Consider the following 15,423-nt stretch of genomic DNA (forward strand, 5'->3'; position numbering starts at 1 on the left):
TCGGGACCATCGTCGGGTTGTTGGAATTTGATCGGTTTTCTTGCCCTTCCCTTTGCTCCTTGAAGTGCCTTCGCCTTGTGAGGTGCCCTCCCCGTCACGTCCTCGTTTCCCCATGACTTGAGAATGTGTGTAGAAGGGATTAGGAGTGGATTGATGTGCAAAATTTCCCCCAAACTTGACTTGGGCAATTCGTCGAACACCTTGTGGGCGTTCTTGGTTGAATGGATTTTTGGAGAAATTTGTACCTTTCTTGAACCCTCCCTGCACAAATCAGCAACAAACAACCGAGATAAGTAACAATATGTGTGTAGTTGGTGAATTTTCGGTGAAATTGTTCAAGAAAGTCGAAAATTTTGAAAAGAGGGGGTTAGGGTTCGAATTAGGGGAGAAGTGGGGATTGGAATTGTGAAAATTGGGGTTTGGAAAACCCCTATTTAATATGCCCGAATTTTTTTTTTTATTATTATTATTATTTTTTTTTTTAAAGCTGAAATAAAATAAGAACGAACACTAACAAGCTAAATAAATAAAAACAAAAATAATAAAAAAAATAAAATAAAATAAAAGAAAGAAAAACGAAAGCTCGGGTTGCCTTCCGAGAAGCGCTAAGTTTACAGTCTTCAGCCGGACTTTGTCTGCTTCTTTGTTCAAGCTATCGTGACCGAAGTCACTTGGCGATTGAATTCCTCTCCCCAATAGTGCTCGTTCGGTTCTTTAGGTGGCCACATCCACTTTGCACGTTCATCATGATTATCACCCCGACTCTTTTGACTGTCTCTCGGCGGAGTTGAAATTGAGCTCGCACAATAAACTTGCTCCGTCCGATTATCTTTTCCGCCACCATCTCCTGCACTCAAAGATCCTTTCCCAGGGTCTAAGATCAAAGCGTCAAAATCGTCATGATTTGTAAAATCCACAAGATCTATAGCATAACAATCATTATCATCACTTGGATTTTTATTAGTGCTAAAAACGTTAAATTTGACCGTTTGATCATGCACCGTCATTGAAAGATCACCACTAGCACAATCAATTAGAGTTTTTGACGTGGCTAAAAACGGTCTCCCTAAAATAAGAGGTATCTCCCTATCTTCATCTATGTCAAGTATAACGAAATCAACAGGGAAGATAAATTTGTTCACTTTTACTAGCACATTCTCTAAAATACCTTTTGGGTAAACTAAAGATCTATCGGCTAATTGAAGAGTTATAGCCGTAGGTTCAATTTCCCCTAACCCAAGATTTTGATAAGTCGAATAAGGCATAAGGTTAATGCTAGCACCTAAATCAATGAGCGACCTAAAATTTTTACCTCCTATAGTACAAGGGATAGTGAACTTACCTGGATCGCCGAGTTTTTGTGGAAGAGGCCGTGTAAGGATTGCACTACATTGTTCCGTGAGTTGGATCATCTCATTCCCTTGCAATTTCTTCCTCTTTGTCACGAGATCTTTGAGGAACTTCACCCACTTTGGCATCTTTTGAAGGGCTTCAATAAACGGGATATTTATTTGGATTTCCTTCAGCTTGTCCAAAAATCTTTGATACTCGGTATCGAGCTTCTTCTTCATAAGCTTCTGAGGATATGGAATTGGAGGGGCTCGTGATTTCACTGGAGATGATAGTGGTTCTTCGTGAGTCGCTTCTTTTTCCCCAATCACGCTCGGCTTCTCGATCACCGTGTTTTGCTTCTCTTTTCGTGGGGCTTCCTCCAATTGTCTCTCATTCCTTAAACTCACAGCGTTGCACTGCTCGACGTTGTTCTTCCGAGGATCTTCCGTATTCGACGGCAGTGCTCCCGATGGCCTCGCGGTTAGCTGGGTTGCAAGTTGACCCATTTGTGTTTCCAAATTTCGGATGGAGGCTTGGGTGGTTGTCATGAATTGCGCCAAAATATTTGCGAGATCTACACCTTGAGGTTGAGCTTGAGGCGGATTTTGGAATCCGGGAGCTGGTCGTGAATGATTTGGCGGTTGACCTTGAGGTGTTGCTTGCCTTTGTCCTTGCTGAGTTCCTCCCCACCCAAAGTTAGGGTGATCCTTTCATCCCGGATTATATGTGTTGGAGTACGGGTTCCTCTGTTGTCGGTTAGTGTCATGCACATAATTCAGAGACTCCGTTTCTTCTACGCGGTGGTCGGGAACTTGGACTGCGTGGACTTGCTGAGTCTGCAAAGCCGCTACTTGCTTCGATAACTTCTCCAATTGGGCCGTGATTGCAGTGACTCCGTCTAACTCCAAAATTCCTCCCGTCTTGATTGCTCCGCTATTCGACCGGTCCGATGCTCGCATGTATTTATTTCTAGCGATTCGCTCCAAGAGTTCGTATGCTTCGTCATAGGTCAAACTCATGAACATACCTCCAGCTGCAGAGTCGAGTACTGTCCTCGAGTTGTCTTGCAGTCCATCGTAAAATATTTGCAGTTGGCGCCACTCTTGTAGTCCGTGATTCGGGCACCTCCTTACTAGCTGTTTGAACCGCTCCCACGTCTCGAATAATGCTTCACCGGCTTCTTGTATGAAGTTTTGAATTTCTCGCCGGATTCTCTCAGTTTTTGTTGGGGAGTTGTATGTGTTCATAAAGAGTTGCGCTAGCTGGGCCCACGACGAGATGGAGTGCGGTGCACGAGTTTGCAACCATTCTCGGGCTGCTCCTTGTAGGGAGTGCTTGAACATGCGGAGTTGCAGTGCTTCGGGTGTTACTCCGTTCATCTTGTGCGAGTCACACGTTTCGAGAAAGTTGACCAGGTGAAGATGTGGATCTTCATGAGCCAGTCCGCTGAATAGACCATTGTTTTGGAGCATCGTGAGGAGTCCCGCTCGAATCTCGAAATTGTTAGCTTCAATGGGGGGCTGCTGGATGCTTGATTGGAACCCATTGAGTGTCGGAACGGTGTACTCGTGCAAGGCTCGTTGACGCGGTGGTGGATTAATTATCTGGCGTTGGTTTTGCTCGTTGACGATTTCTCTCGCCACATTAGGTGGTTGCCTTTGGTCACCTTCCCCACGATTATTCTCGTCTTCCATCGTTGCTGGAGTGTTTTGGGCTAACCGTTGATTTCTCCTGTCTTGCCTAAACGTTCGCTCAATTTCGGGATCAAGAGGTAGCAAGCTCGTGTCGTGTCCTCTTCGCATAACAAGTACCTAAAACAAAATAAAATAAAAAATTAAATAAAAAAAAATTGGCTGAAGTAAGAAAAATTGCTCAAATTTAATATTAGGATAAATAAATAATTTAGCCGTATTCCCCGGCAACGGCGCCAAAAACTTGTTGGGTGCTAAATACCAACACGCAAGTGTACGTATCGCAAACAAATAGTAAAGTAGACTCGTGAGAGTCGGATGTCGATCCCACAGGGAATACGCAAATTATTTAAGCCTAAGTACCAAATCCTAACAATTGTGATTTTTATACAGCCTACGCAGGGTTGTCAAATTAATTAACTAAATAAATTAAACTAATTAAGAACGCAAGTAATCACGAGAAAAAATCAATAATAAACGGATCTAGGATTTTATCTTCCCCCTATGCGATAATTCTTCACCCAATTAATTTCCTATCATGCAAGTTACGATTCCCGATTATTAACCCAAGACACGAAATTATTCATAACCAGCTGTCGCTGCGCTATAAACCTATTATTCATAAAAGATTCACTATATGTCTATGCAAACCTAGTATAAATAAAGCATTAAATAGCAAGTCTCGCAAACGGCTACCTAAGGTATTATCTGTATGTCTACGATAATACATGCAATTAACACACACATTCGGTGAAAAACTACTCGAAGGCTCTTCTATCCCTGTTCTAATTATTAAAACGATATGTCAATCAATTCTAACAATAACAAATAGCAACATAAGTTAGCTACGCTCATGCACTAAATACGATCAAGATAGAAGAAATAATCGAAGAATTAAACTTGCATAAAAGTAGAAAAATAGGTTCGAGTTACCACATAGGGTTCCAATAAAATCCTAGAATAAAAACTTAGCTACTCATGTTCGTTACGAAAAGCATAATAAAAATACGAAAATTCATAAAAATCATAAAAGAAAAGGAAAAAGGAAAACTAGGATGAAGAGTCGTCAAGTCTTCGTCTTCGTTCTCTTGCTCCTTGATTGCGTGTAGAAAAGATAAAAAACTAAAAACTAATAGTTACGATAAAAGGTAAAAGATCGATCTAATTGTGTGCTCTTGGCCTTTAAATAGGGTGCAAAAATATAATAGGGCGGGTTTCCTTGTGTAATTAAAATTCCTTCACTGCGCCTTCACGTCCACCCGGACGGCCGTGTGAGATTTTGAACTAAAATCCGCACGGCCGTGCGGTCTTTTAATTCTTCAGAAATCTGATTTTTTCACTTTTGGCCCACTTTTTCTCTGAATTTGCAGTTTTCACCCCAAAAGTTGCCAATTCTTCAATTTGCACATAAAATACAATTAATAACCATATTAAGCACCAATTATCGTAAAAACACATCAAAAGCTCCAATTAAAAGGTACAATTAAGTGTATAAATATACACTTAACACATAGGGATGAATTCCGGGTCTGAAGACGTCCTCTAGTGAGTGCCTATTCAACTTCAATTGTTTCAGATACCGTATCTGAAGAAGCAGCTGCCACTAGAGAAAGATTAGTATCAGCAAAAGTCAAATTCGAAGACGCTCCTATTTGGTTAATTACAACTATCCCTCAGTTGTGAATCTTCTGGTACGTCTACCTTTATAGTGTCAAATTCAACATAATCTTCTAGATTCCGTGAAATATTCTCTAGTTTGTATTCGTTTTGTGCAAAAATTGCACTTACTGATGCACCACAATCTGATGTTCACAAGTCAAGATACACTTATTATGATCATCTTCTTTCAAAGAGTAAAAAGCAGTTTACCCCCTAAACTATGACCCGTTTTGCACTTTACCCCCAAACAATTTTTTTTTTGCACGTTTTTACCTAAACTTAATTTTTCGTTGCACGGTGCCCTAAAAATGCAATTTTGACCGGAATCTTACACCACATGCCATTCACGTGAGTTTGGCAGGGTCAAAAGTGTCTATTCCCCTTCATTCGTCAAACTAAATAAAAAAGAAAGAAAAAAAACCAAATAATAATAATAGTAATAATAATAATAAAAGAAAAGGAGAAAATGAAAAACCTGCACCCTCCTCCTCCTTCGTCGAGAAAAATCTGCAAACATGAGAGAACCAAAATTGTCTACTAGTATCGCCGCCGTAGAAAACCTGCTCCGAGTGACTTTTCACCACCAACTCAAAGATGAAAGCTAAATTTTATTTGAACTAAATTTGGAGAATTTTTGGAATGACAATTTGGGATTTCCTTTGACCATTAACACTGCTCCCGTTCTCCGCCGGCAAACTCGACGATGACGCCGATGCCACCTCCGCCGGCAAACCCTGCAACTTTATCCTCCACAAAAATGCTACCAATCTCCACAATAATTGAATTTGGGGAAAAACAAGAAATTCTTTCACCGGAGAAATTGTTCCCTGCCCTAAATGTCAACTATTAATTTACTTACGTATATACTCGGAGCTAATAGCACAGACCCCCCTGTGTTATTTCTAATTGGCGGAAAAGTCCCTATGATAAAAAAATTACCAAGAAACCCCTTATGTTGTGTTAAATATAGCACACAACCCCTTAATTCAGATTTTACAGTTGACTTAAGGAAAATGACAAAAATACCCTTACCAAAGGGAAAGGGAAAAAGAGAAAAAAAATAAAATAAATAAATAATGAAATGTGATGACCGATGAAGCAAGCAACAAACCTTCAACAAAACATCTCCTGTGATATGGCTGCTCCATTAACTGTGAGTTTTTAAGCTTCCAAAATCATGAAACATCTCTTTCTATTCTCACAAGAAAGTACACAAAGTGAATTTAAGCTATCAGTTGGTGACTAGACTCAAAATAAAGGTTGAAAGCATCGTCCAACATCGCCGCCGACCGCCTTTCGCCACCGGCTTTCCGCCATCATCAAACCACCATCAAAATCCCATCACCTCACGGTCCCTCCGTTCGTTGAAACAAGAACCAATCAACTAATTAAATATAGTTCATTTTTTTTTTTTATTCAAATCGAATGTCAACCTAAAACATGGAAATGGATTGTGAACTCCCAAAACAATAAAATTATGTTGTTCTAATCGAATTAAATTATATTTGGGGAAGGTGCTGTATTTTGTTTCTGGAATCGTGGGGTTTGTGGGTGGCTTGAAGAATGGAGAAGGGATGGTGTAATCGACGGAGATGGAGTAGTCGAGCTTCTCCTTGTACGGCAAAGGGTCTCAGCAGCTCCCTCCTGAAATTGGGCTCCGGCTTCTCCTCCTCCAATTAGTGCGTGAACATGGTGGTGGGTTCGAAACAATTGGGGATGAGATGATTTGGAGAGATGGTGTTTTTGAAATTGTCAGGGACTGAATCGAAAATTATGAAAATTTCATTTTGGTTCATACAAATTTCAGGATGAATATGTAATTTTCAAAAAAATGATTAAAGGGTATTTGTGTCTTTTCAGGTCAAAAAACACACCACCAATCGCTCAACCCACGCGTGCAGCACACGAAAAGCTTTTAGGGGGGTTTTTGGCTTTGACTACATTTTATAGGGGGGTATTTGCTAATTATTTTAACACAGGGACTTTTACGACAATTAGAGTTTACACAAGGATAGTTTTTGCAAAAAACCCTATATACTCGGGTATAAAAACGCAGATAAAAATATGGGTAAATTCCACTTTACCCCCTTGTACTTTGCCCAAGAACCACTTTACCCCCTCGTACTCTTAATTTCGTCGATTTACCCCCTTGTACTTGTACAATTTACCAATACAACCCTCTTCATCAACTTTTTTCGATTTTGACTCTGACGCCATTTGGTCAAGAGTCAAAATATTGACGTAAATATTGAATTTTTTCGATTTTGACTCTCGAGATTAGAAAAGAGAAAGTTTCACACATTCATATATATTTTTCTTTGCACTGGGTGGAATCGATCAATTTTTGGGTCTTGATTTTTACTAAGTTAGGGGTTCAATTTGGGGATATCTTGGAAGGGGAACTGGTGGGAGAAGAAGAAATGACAATATTGACGGAGGAGAAACGACGCGTTATAGGCAGTGGCAATTTTGTAATTTACAGAGTTGACCAAATCGCGTTAGAGTCAAAATTGACAAAAAATGAAGAAATGGGCTGTATTGGGAAATTGTACAAGTACAAGGGGGTAAATCGATAAAATTGAGAGTACGAGGGGGTAAAGTGACTCTCAGGCAGAGTACGAGGGGGTAAAGTGGAATTTACCCTAAAAATATTGAACGAAAACAGAACAAAAGGAAAAAAAAAAGTCCACTTCCCCCCTCTCATAAATCTCTGCAACAATAAAAAAAAACTGAACGGTTTTCTCACTCGTTTCTACGCCGCGCCGCCGTACGTTCACCCGCCGGAAAAATTAAAGTCCACTCCATCTCCTCCAATATTAGGCGCGTATCTTCCTTTCACTTATTAATTGTCAGATTATCTTCGTCTTTTGTCGCGATGGATCATGGATGCAGTTAATTGGCGGCCTATATGAATCGGAGTTCAACCGGAACGATTTTCTGTGTGAAGTATATTATTATACATATAAGTATTTGATTTTGCAAATAATAAATTCAGTCGTATTTTTTTTAAATAATTGTTTTGGTTGGTTGGTGAGAGATGGGTAGTATAATCGACGCCATCTTTGTGGAGAAAAATAATAAGAACAAAAACATGAAAGATTAAGGAAGAAAATGAGGTTTTGAGCTTTGAGTTGATTTTTTGAAATTTGTGTTGAGATGTTTTGGCTGGGCTCGGGTTTGGGAGGCTGGTGAGTTACAGCTTTTCTTGTTTTTTCTTTTTTTTTTTGATTATTTATTTATTTAGTTAATTTAAACTATTAATTTATATTTAATATATAGGATGAATGTGAATGGACAAATTTATCCCCGCAAATCTCACGTGCACTGCACATGTTTTAGAATTCCGGTCAAAATTACCGGAAAATTTAGTTCAGGGGGAATCGTGCAACGAATAAATGAGTTCAGGTAAAAACGTGCAATTTTTTTTTGTTTAGGGGGCAAAGTGCAAAACGGCCCTTAATTTAGGGGGCAAACTGTTTTTTACTTTCTTTCAAAATGTGGAGCTCGAATGGAATAAAATAGATACAAATTAGAAATATTCCATATGATCCAGCAGATTCTACTATAATTTGACACCGCAATAATGAATGTGTAAAAAGATTCATTGTTAAGGAAATTATTGTAATTAGTAATTACCCAAACATGAGATTTTTTTTGTAATTTGATATTACATCAGATTTTTTTGTAATTTGATATTACATCAGGTAATCGTAAGTTGCCCAAAAACTTATTTTGCCTTTCGGAATGCGTCACAAGCATTTTCACAAACAACATACGTGCATTTACATTCTTGGTCTGTGTGCAACACTTATCGACTGTCTGAATTAGTGATGATGGCCGTTGCAAACACCGTCGGCCTTTGGCCTCGCAATATTACCTTCTATTCTCCGACAGCCGCACCACATAATCTCGGCAAACCTTTTTGCTTTCGTTCCCGGCGCCAAAATTGCAATACAAATTCCGTCGATGTATATCCCAGTAAGATTTCCGACAGAGTTTTAATGGACATTCAGAATTCCGGCATAATTGCTTGCCTCCGCGCCCAAAGGTCAAACCATCAGTACCCAGTATCTATATATCAATTAGAACAATTCTGGGTTTATGTGCTTGATGAAAAAAGATGCGTCTTTTTTTTTTTTCTTTTTTTTCTGTTTTTGTAGTTTAGGTTACTTTTTTCTTGATTGTTCTGTTTAGTGCAGAGGTAGCAATTGAAGCTGCACGTGCTGCATTTAGAGGTGGAATATCAGTTGTAAGTATAATTGGAATCTGTTTTAATTCTTATTCAGTCTTCACTTCTAATTCTTACTTCTTACATATGAAAATTCCAACCTTAAATGAAATGAATTACTAGAGTGTTCTGAACAGATGTTGTGCTTTTCGATTTGCAGTTGGAAGTTACGATGTCGACCCCGGGTGTTTTCGAGGTTAATTTTAAATTTAAATTTAGACCCCTGCATTGCTTAGGCATTAATCTTAGAGATTTATCAGCCAATATTATTCTGTTGTTGTTCTTCTTGTTTCTGTGCACAGGTTTTGGAATGTTTGGTCCAAGAATATCCTGCATTGTCGATAGGAGTAAGTACTTTTCAAGCCGTTTATACGGATTTAAAGTTTGCCCATCTTGGATTGAGTTCCTTGTTTGCAGTTTCCGGTGATGTTTTATATGACTGGATAATTGATGTTACACATGATATCTAAGCTAGATGTTCGTACATGTAGAGTTGCGATGTGCTCGTCTCTAGTATTCGGGGTTTTGTTTTGCCCTATTCATAGGGTAATTTACGGCCACCGTCTGAGGTAAGGTCAAATCACGAAAAAAATCCTCATGTTTAGTAATTAAAATCACTCCTCAACTATGAATCTTCTTACACGTCTACCCTTATTGTGTCAGATTCAACATAATCTTCTAGATTTTGTGGAATGTTCTCTAGTTTGTACTCGTTTTGTGCGAAAACGCAGTTTCTGATGCACCACAATCTAATATTTGCAAGCCAAGAGACTAATCTTATGATCATCTTGTTTCAAAATATAGAGCTCGAATGGAATAAAACGGGTACAAACTGGAGAATATTCCATATATATTAGAAAATTCCACTAAATTTGACATCGCAAGGGTGGGCGTGTAAGAAGATTCATAATTGAGTGGTTGTTTGTAATTACTCAAACAGAAGAGATTTTTTCATAATTTGATCATACATCAGTGTTTTGTAATTTACCCTTCCTTTCAATGTTTCTGAGGCCGTAATATCATTCTTTATTACTTCACAAAATAATAGAAGATAATTTTTCAAAAAGTTCGTGATGAATTGAACTGCAAAGTGAAGATAATGAAATTCTTCTGCTTGCCTTATAAAAAATTCTAGTACGGAGTCATGTATGTGGAGTTCATTTGTTCTTATAACGAGACCGTTTAACTTTCGGGAAATAAAATTGCAATTGAGTTCATTATTTACTTAAGCACTTCACGACTTTTGGATATTGCAGGTTGGAACCGTTTTAGATAGAGAAAATGCGAAAGTTGCATTAAGACTCGGTGCTAAGTTTTTAATGAGTCCCGCAATGGTGAAGGTATAGATGAAGTTTCATTGTATTATTTCAATATTTCTAACTTAACGTTATCATGTTATTTCTATTTATGTCGAACAAATGATGTAATTAATATGTTGTTCGATAACATTTGATGGTCAAAGGGCATTCTAGATGACGTTACAGAGTATCAGGCTCTATATATACCCGGGGCAACTACCCCAACAGAGGTATCTTTAATTTAACTTTTTTTTTTTCGTTTCCGTCATTCAAATTAAAAATAGCATTTTTTTTCAGTATTCGACACAAAATCATGTTAATTACAAAAATTAAAAATAAAAATAAAGGTTGGACCGAATTAATTATGTGATCATGCAGATATTATCTGCATCCAACGCCGGAGCAAGAATTGTCAAGGTTTGCTTCGTGTCCATCTAACTTAGTATATATTATGTCCGAAATTGAAATAATCCATTTTTCCTTATTTTATGTTATGTATGTGTAATAGGTATATCCTGTCTCTGCATTAGGTGGCGTCGAGTACATGGCAGCGGTGAAGAAGCCGTTTCCACATATTCCGATGGTTGCGTCACAAGGCATAACACTAGGTCAGCTTTTTCTCATTTATTTTCTAAACGAGTATTCGGAATTTTATTTTTTTTATCGTTGCTAATGTGTATCTATACGAATTTTTATTGACGAATAGACTGATATTTACAGTTTGATTTACAGATTCGGTATGTCAATATATTAGTAGCGGAGCAATGTCGGTTGTTTTATCAGATGCCATATTCAACAAAAGGGCAATGTTTCAACGAGATTTCGTTCTTGTGAATCAACTCGCCACCATTGCAGCTTTTACAGCCAAAGAAGCTATAAGGTACAAGAAAAAAAGGGTAAATTACGGCCGCCCCCGAGGTAAGGTCAAATTACGAAAACCCCCCCTCATGTTTGGGTAATAACAAGCACTCCCTTCAACTATGAATTTTCTTACATGTCCACCCTTGCAGTGTCAAATTTAGTGGAATCTTCTAGATTATGTGGAATATTCTCCAGTTTGTACCCGTTTTATCTCATTCGAGCTCCATATTTTGAAACAAGACGATCATAAAATGTGTATCTTGGCTTGTAAATATCAAATTGCGGTGCATCAGAAATTGTATTTTTGCACAAAACGAGTACAGACTAGAGAATATTCCACGGACTATAGAAGATTCTGTTGAATTTGATACCATAAAGGTGGACGTGTAAGAAGATTCATAGTTGAAGGGTGGTTGTAATTACCCAAACATGAGGGATTTTTTCGTAATTTGACCTTACCTCAGGAGAAAAAAAAAAAAAAAGGTAGTGATAATTGTTTATTTACACTCTGAGAATGATGCATTTCCATATTATTTACCATACATGCAGGAAAAACAGGGAATCACATAGTCAAATGCAACCCTAAAGAACTACGAAAAATTCACGCACCCTCTGCAGAACGACGGATACTCGCCATGCACAAAATACTACAAGACATAGTTGTAACTTGTAATAAAATGATCTGTGACAAGAATAATTTCATTTCGATCGTAGAATTTTTTTTTTCTTTTTTTTTTTTTTGGTTATATATAAACATGGTGATCATGCTAGCTGATTATCAGAACTCTGCTTATTCCCATCTGAAGATTTCATGTTCCACCTCTGGAGACGCGCTGAAGTTTTCGATACCTGTAAGAAAATTAAAAAAAAACATAAATCATATGTTCATTACTTTTACGTGCAAAATATATATGTATATGTATATATCGATGTCTATTTCGATTTTAATTTTACCTCTCCATCCCAATTTGTTCTCCATATCATGAAGCAAAGAGCAAGTGTCTGAGTTACAACTCCACTGGTCAATCCCAGCCATATACCCTGTCGATTAAAATTCCGATTTCAAATTCTCGTTTTAATTTATTTGTAATAAAATGTTACGTGCGGCAAGTCAATGTTATATAAAATGTGTTACCTGAACTTGAAGATTAAACACATATCCAAGCACAACACCAATTGGCACTCCAATTGCATAGTAGCAAATTAAATTCACTATTGCCACCTTACTTTGCAGACCTGCTCCTACAGCCACACCTGATAAAGAAATCGAAAAATTCGAATTTTATAAGATATTCGAAAATCGGAGCTAAATTATGAGATTTTGAATTCACAAATACTTCAGTAAAATAAAAATAAAAAATTTTAAAAAAAGAAATATAGCTACATTTGCACCTGAGAGCACAGGGTAGATGCTACCGAGCAAAACCGTAATCCCGAGCAGAAGAGCAAGATTGGAAACGGTTTGTGCGACTTCCTCTTCGCTCGTGAATAAGTAGCCGAGTTTTTTGCTAAATACAGAGCAAAGAATCCAGAAGAAAACACCTATTATAGCTGTAGTGCTCATCAGCACTTTTATCGAAAATTTCACAGCTTTCACATCTCCTCTCCCTAGCTCGTTCGCCACCCTCACGCTAGTTTAAATATAAACGACAATTCATTTTTATTATTTATTTATTTTGAAATAATATATACATTTTTTTTTTCGGACGATGGAAATTCTAACCATGCAGCACCCATGATGCCGAGGATGATCATGAATATCCAACCTGTGATATTAATGCTGTCGAAAAAGATTCGATTTTTCATCATTTGCAAGAAAATTAAAATTAGAGAAAAAATATATATAAATATATTTATTTATTTTTATTTTTTGGGTGGGAATTACCAAATAGAGAAGGCATCTATTGAAACCCTTGCATTTTTCATGTATCCAGCTAGCAACACCAAAATTGCATAGTACCACAATTCCAAGCTATCATTAAAGACAACAAAGAACACATTATACATGTAACATTTACTTATAATATGGTGTTAGAAATTAATTAATTTCCTCATAATTATAAAACTACCCAACAATTAATACAAGGGTAAATTTATTGCATTCAACACCCGTGTATTTCTAATAATACCATAAACCCCCTACGATTCAATTTTTTTTAGTAAATTACGTTACCCCCTAAAAACTCACTGTTTAACGGGTTTTGGGTTTCGGCGTGTATTTCTAATAATACCATAAACCCCCTACGATTCAATTTTTTTAGTAAATTACCCCCTAAAAACTCACTGTTTAGCGGGTTGCGTGCTAAAAAAAATTGCATTATAAGGGGGTTTTTTTAGCAGTTCAATATAATACTACAGGGGTACTAAATGCAATAAAAATGAAAAAAAAAATAAGTACCAAATCATCACACCGGACGAAACCGAAAGTTTGACCAACGGCAATAAATCCTTCAAAGCCGCGACGCTAAACCCTTTCCAAGTATCCGAGCACCAACCGCCAAGAATAAACGCGAACTCGCCCAAGACAAGAAACCAAGAAGATATGCACAACGCCCCCATTGCACCCGAGACTCCAAAATCGAGCACGTTCACAAAGAGCCACGATAGAACGACGTGGATAACGAATTGCATGGCCGACAGCCATGCGATGATCATGTTCTTCTGCTGCGCTTGTAAGTACATTTGTATCGTGAGGCTGAAAATAAGGCCGTACACAAAGGGAATGAACCATAGGGAGATGTAACCGGCGGATTTCGCGATCTCTTCTTCTTCGCCGAGTAGGTTGAATATTTGCGTGGTGAATATGAAAACGGGGAGTAGGAGCGTTAGTGTGATTAGATCGATGAGCCAGGATCTTTGGAGGTATATTCCCATCATGTGGTGCTGTTTGGCGCCGAATGCCTGTCCGCAGAGAGTTTCGGTTGCGCTCGACATTCCAAGCTGCAAAAAAGGAAAGATATAGTAATTTTTTTTAAAAAAAATCGAGGTACTAAACAACGGTGAATTAGAGAAAATAATGGGCTCGGTTTTAGGAAAAAAACATTTAATGATTTGGTAAGAGAGAGTTAGTACCTAGAGTTGAATTAATAAGGGTAAAATGGGCAGGAAAAAAAACGGATTAAGTGCAGTATTGGAACTCTAAAATGAAAGCTAAGATAATATGGAACGAAAAAAACTCGGAGAAATTCTCTAACATTATGAGTACAGTAGAACCTCAATAAATTAATACTCGATAAATTAATAACCTCGCTTAAGTAATAGTTTCTTCTGGTCCGGACTCGGTAAAAACCTACTAAATTATTAGTTCAATAATTTAATATTTCACTAAATTAACAGAATTTTGTTAGTCCCGGCTCTATTAATATATAGAGGTTTGACTGTAGATACAAAAAAATATGAAGAAGGGAGAGGTAATTTACCAATATGCCATTGACAAATCGGACACTCAACGATTGGACAAGGGCATAACCGGCAAGATCAACTGAACTTATGTGTCCGATAAACGACTGTGTAATGACAATAGTTCCGAATGAAGAAACTCGAGAAATCACACTCGGAGTTGCAACTCTCCATATTTTCTTCGACTCTTCGAAAATTCTTCCCTTTAAATCGCCTTTTTCTTGTTCTGCTTTTGAGCTTAGCAGACTCTCTTGTATGTTATTGCTCTCCATTGGTCTGCATTCATTAATCACAACACCAAAAGAAAAAAAAACAGTTAATATCATTATATATATACATATATGTATATATATAAAAAAAAATTAAAAATAAAAAGAAACCTTCTCTATGTGAAGAAGAATGAAGTTCTAAGTTCAAAAACATTACCTGAATATATGCCTTTGGCACTCAGACAGCTTCAAAATGAAGTTTTGTCACTTTTTATATTTTCCAAAGTTATATGGACCACTGCTCTGTCAGATTCTTTGGATGATTCTTTTTTTCTATAACTCGCAAAATTTTGAAGGGTAAATTACGGCCACATTCTGAGATAAAGTCAAATTACGAAAAAAATCCTCATATTTTGGTGATTACAACCACCCATCAACTATGAATCTTCTTACACGTCCACTCTTGAGGTGTCAAATTTAGTGGAATCTTCTAAATTACACGTTTTACCCAATTCGAGCTCCACATTTTTTAAACATGATGATTATAAGATATGTCTCTTAACTTTTAAATATCAGATTGTGGTACATCACAAACTGCATTTCTACACAAAACGAATACAAATTAAATAAATTCTATTGAATCTAGAAGATTCTGTTGAATTCAACGCCACATTATCTCGAGTTGTTGTGATTCACAATTTTTTTAGTGGAAAAAATAATAATTGACTTTGAATGAGAAGAAAGCA

At 37.3% G+C, this 15,423-nt stretch overlaps 2 protein-coding genes across 3 annotated transcripts; one reads left to right on the forward strand and one right to left on the reverse strand.

The window, feature by feature from the left end:
• Window positions 1–7,345: 7,345 nt before the first annotated feature.
• LOC105959901 (uncharacterized) lies at window positions 7,346–11,960 on the forward strand. Its single transcript, XM_088824172.1, has 12 exons — window positions 7,346–7,870; window positions 7,962–8,087; window positions 8,387–8,730; window positions 8,877–8,931; window positions 9,071–9,106; window positions 9,213–9,257; window positions 10,167–10,250; window positions 10,373–10,438; window positions 10,587–10,625; window positions 10,717–10,816; window positions 10,941–11,088; window positions 11,619–11,960. Exons 3-12 carry the CDS (start codon window positions 8,513–8,515, stop codon window positions 11,653–11,655), a joined length of 828 nt encoding a protein of 275 aa, XP_088680298.1. The 5' UTR covers window positions 7,346–7,870; window positions 7,962–8,087; window positions 8,387–8,512; the 3' UTR covers window positions 11,656–11,960.
• LOC105959936 (protein DETOXIFICATION 24) lies at window positions 11,554–15,037 on the reverse strand. Of its 2 annotated transcripts, none has more exons than XM_012984098.2 (9): window positions 14,895–15,037; window positions 14,489–14,744; window positions 13,468–14,009; window positions 12,955–13,041; window positions 12,793–12,849; window positions 12,462–12,700; window positions 12,205–12,323; window positions 12,024–12,110; window positions 11,554–11,918 (listed from the first exon to the last, which is right to left on the reverse strand). In XM_012984098.2, the coding sequence occupies exons 2-9, from the start codon at window positions 14,738–14,740 to the stop codon at window positions 11,832–11,834; spliced, it is 1,470 nt and encodes a 489-aa protein (XP_012839552.2). In that variant the 5' UTR covers window positions 14,741–14,744; window positions 14,895–15,037; the 3' UTR covers window positions 11,554–11,831. The 2 variants fall into 2 exon arrangements, with proteins under 2 accessions (XP_012839552.2, XP_012839553.2); XM_012984099.2 differs by having other exon boundaries at window positions 14,849–14,904.
• Window positions 15,038–15,423: the final 386 nt, after the last annotated feature.

The sequence above is a fragment of the Erythranthe guttata genome, chromosome 10 (assembly GCF_056151865.1).
Source record: "Erythranthe guttata isolate IM_541 chromosome 10, IM_541, whole genome shotgun sequence".
In the NCBI taxonomy this organism is placed as follows: Eukaryota; Viridiplantae; Streptophyta; class Magnoliopsida; order Lamiales; family Phrymaceae; genus Erythranthe; species Erythranthe guttata.

Bases quoted from the DNA above. Each gene is read 5' to 3' on its own strand.
- LOC105959936 (XM_012984098.2), bottom strand. From the start codon at position 14,740: ATGGAGAGCAATAACATACAAGAGAGTCTGCTAAGCTCAAAAGCAGAA. The intron at 13,042-13,467 runs GTACTTATTTTT...CTTTAATGATAG, and splicing joins TCGTCCGGTGTGATGATTTG to CTTGGAATTGTGGTACTATG. The intron at 11,919-12,023 runs GTAAAATTAAAA...ATTTTCTTACAG, and splicing joins GAACAAATTGGGATGGAGAG to GTATCGAAAACTTCAGCGCG.
- LOC105959901 (XM_088824172.1), top strand. From the start codon at position 8,513: ATGATGGCCGTTGCAAACACCGTCGGCCTTTGGCCTCGCAATATTACC. The intron at 10,439-10,586 runs GTATCTTTAATT...GTGATCATGCAG, and splicing joins GGGCAACTACCCCAACAGAG to ATATTATCTGCATCCAACGC. The intron at 11,089-11,618 runs GTACAAGAAAAA...CCATACATGCAG, and splicing joins ACAGCCAAAGAAGCTATAAG to GAAAAACAGGGAATCACATA.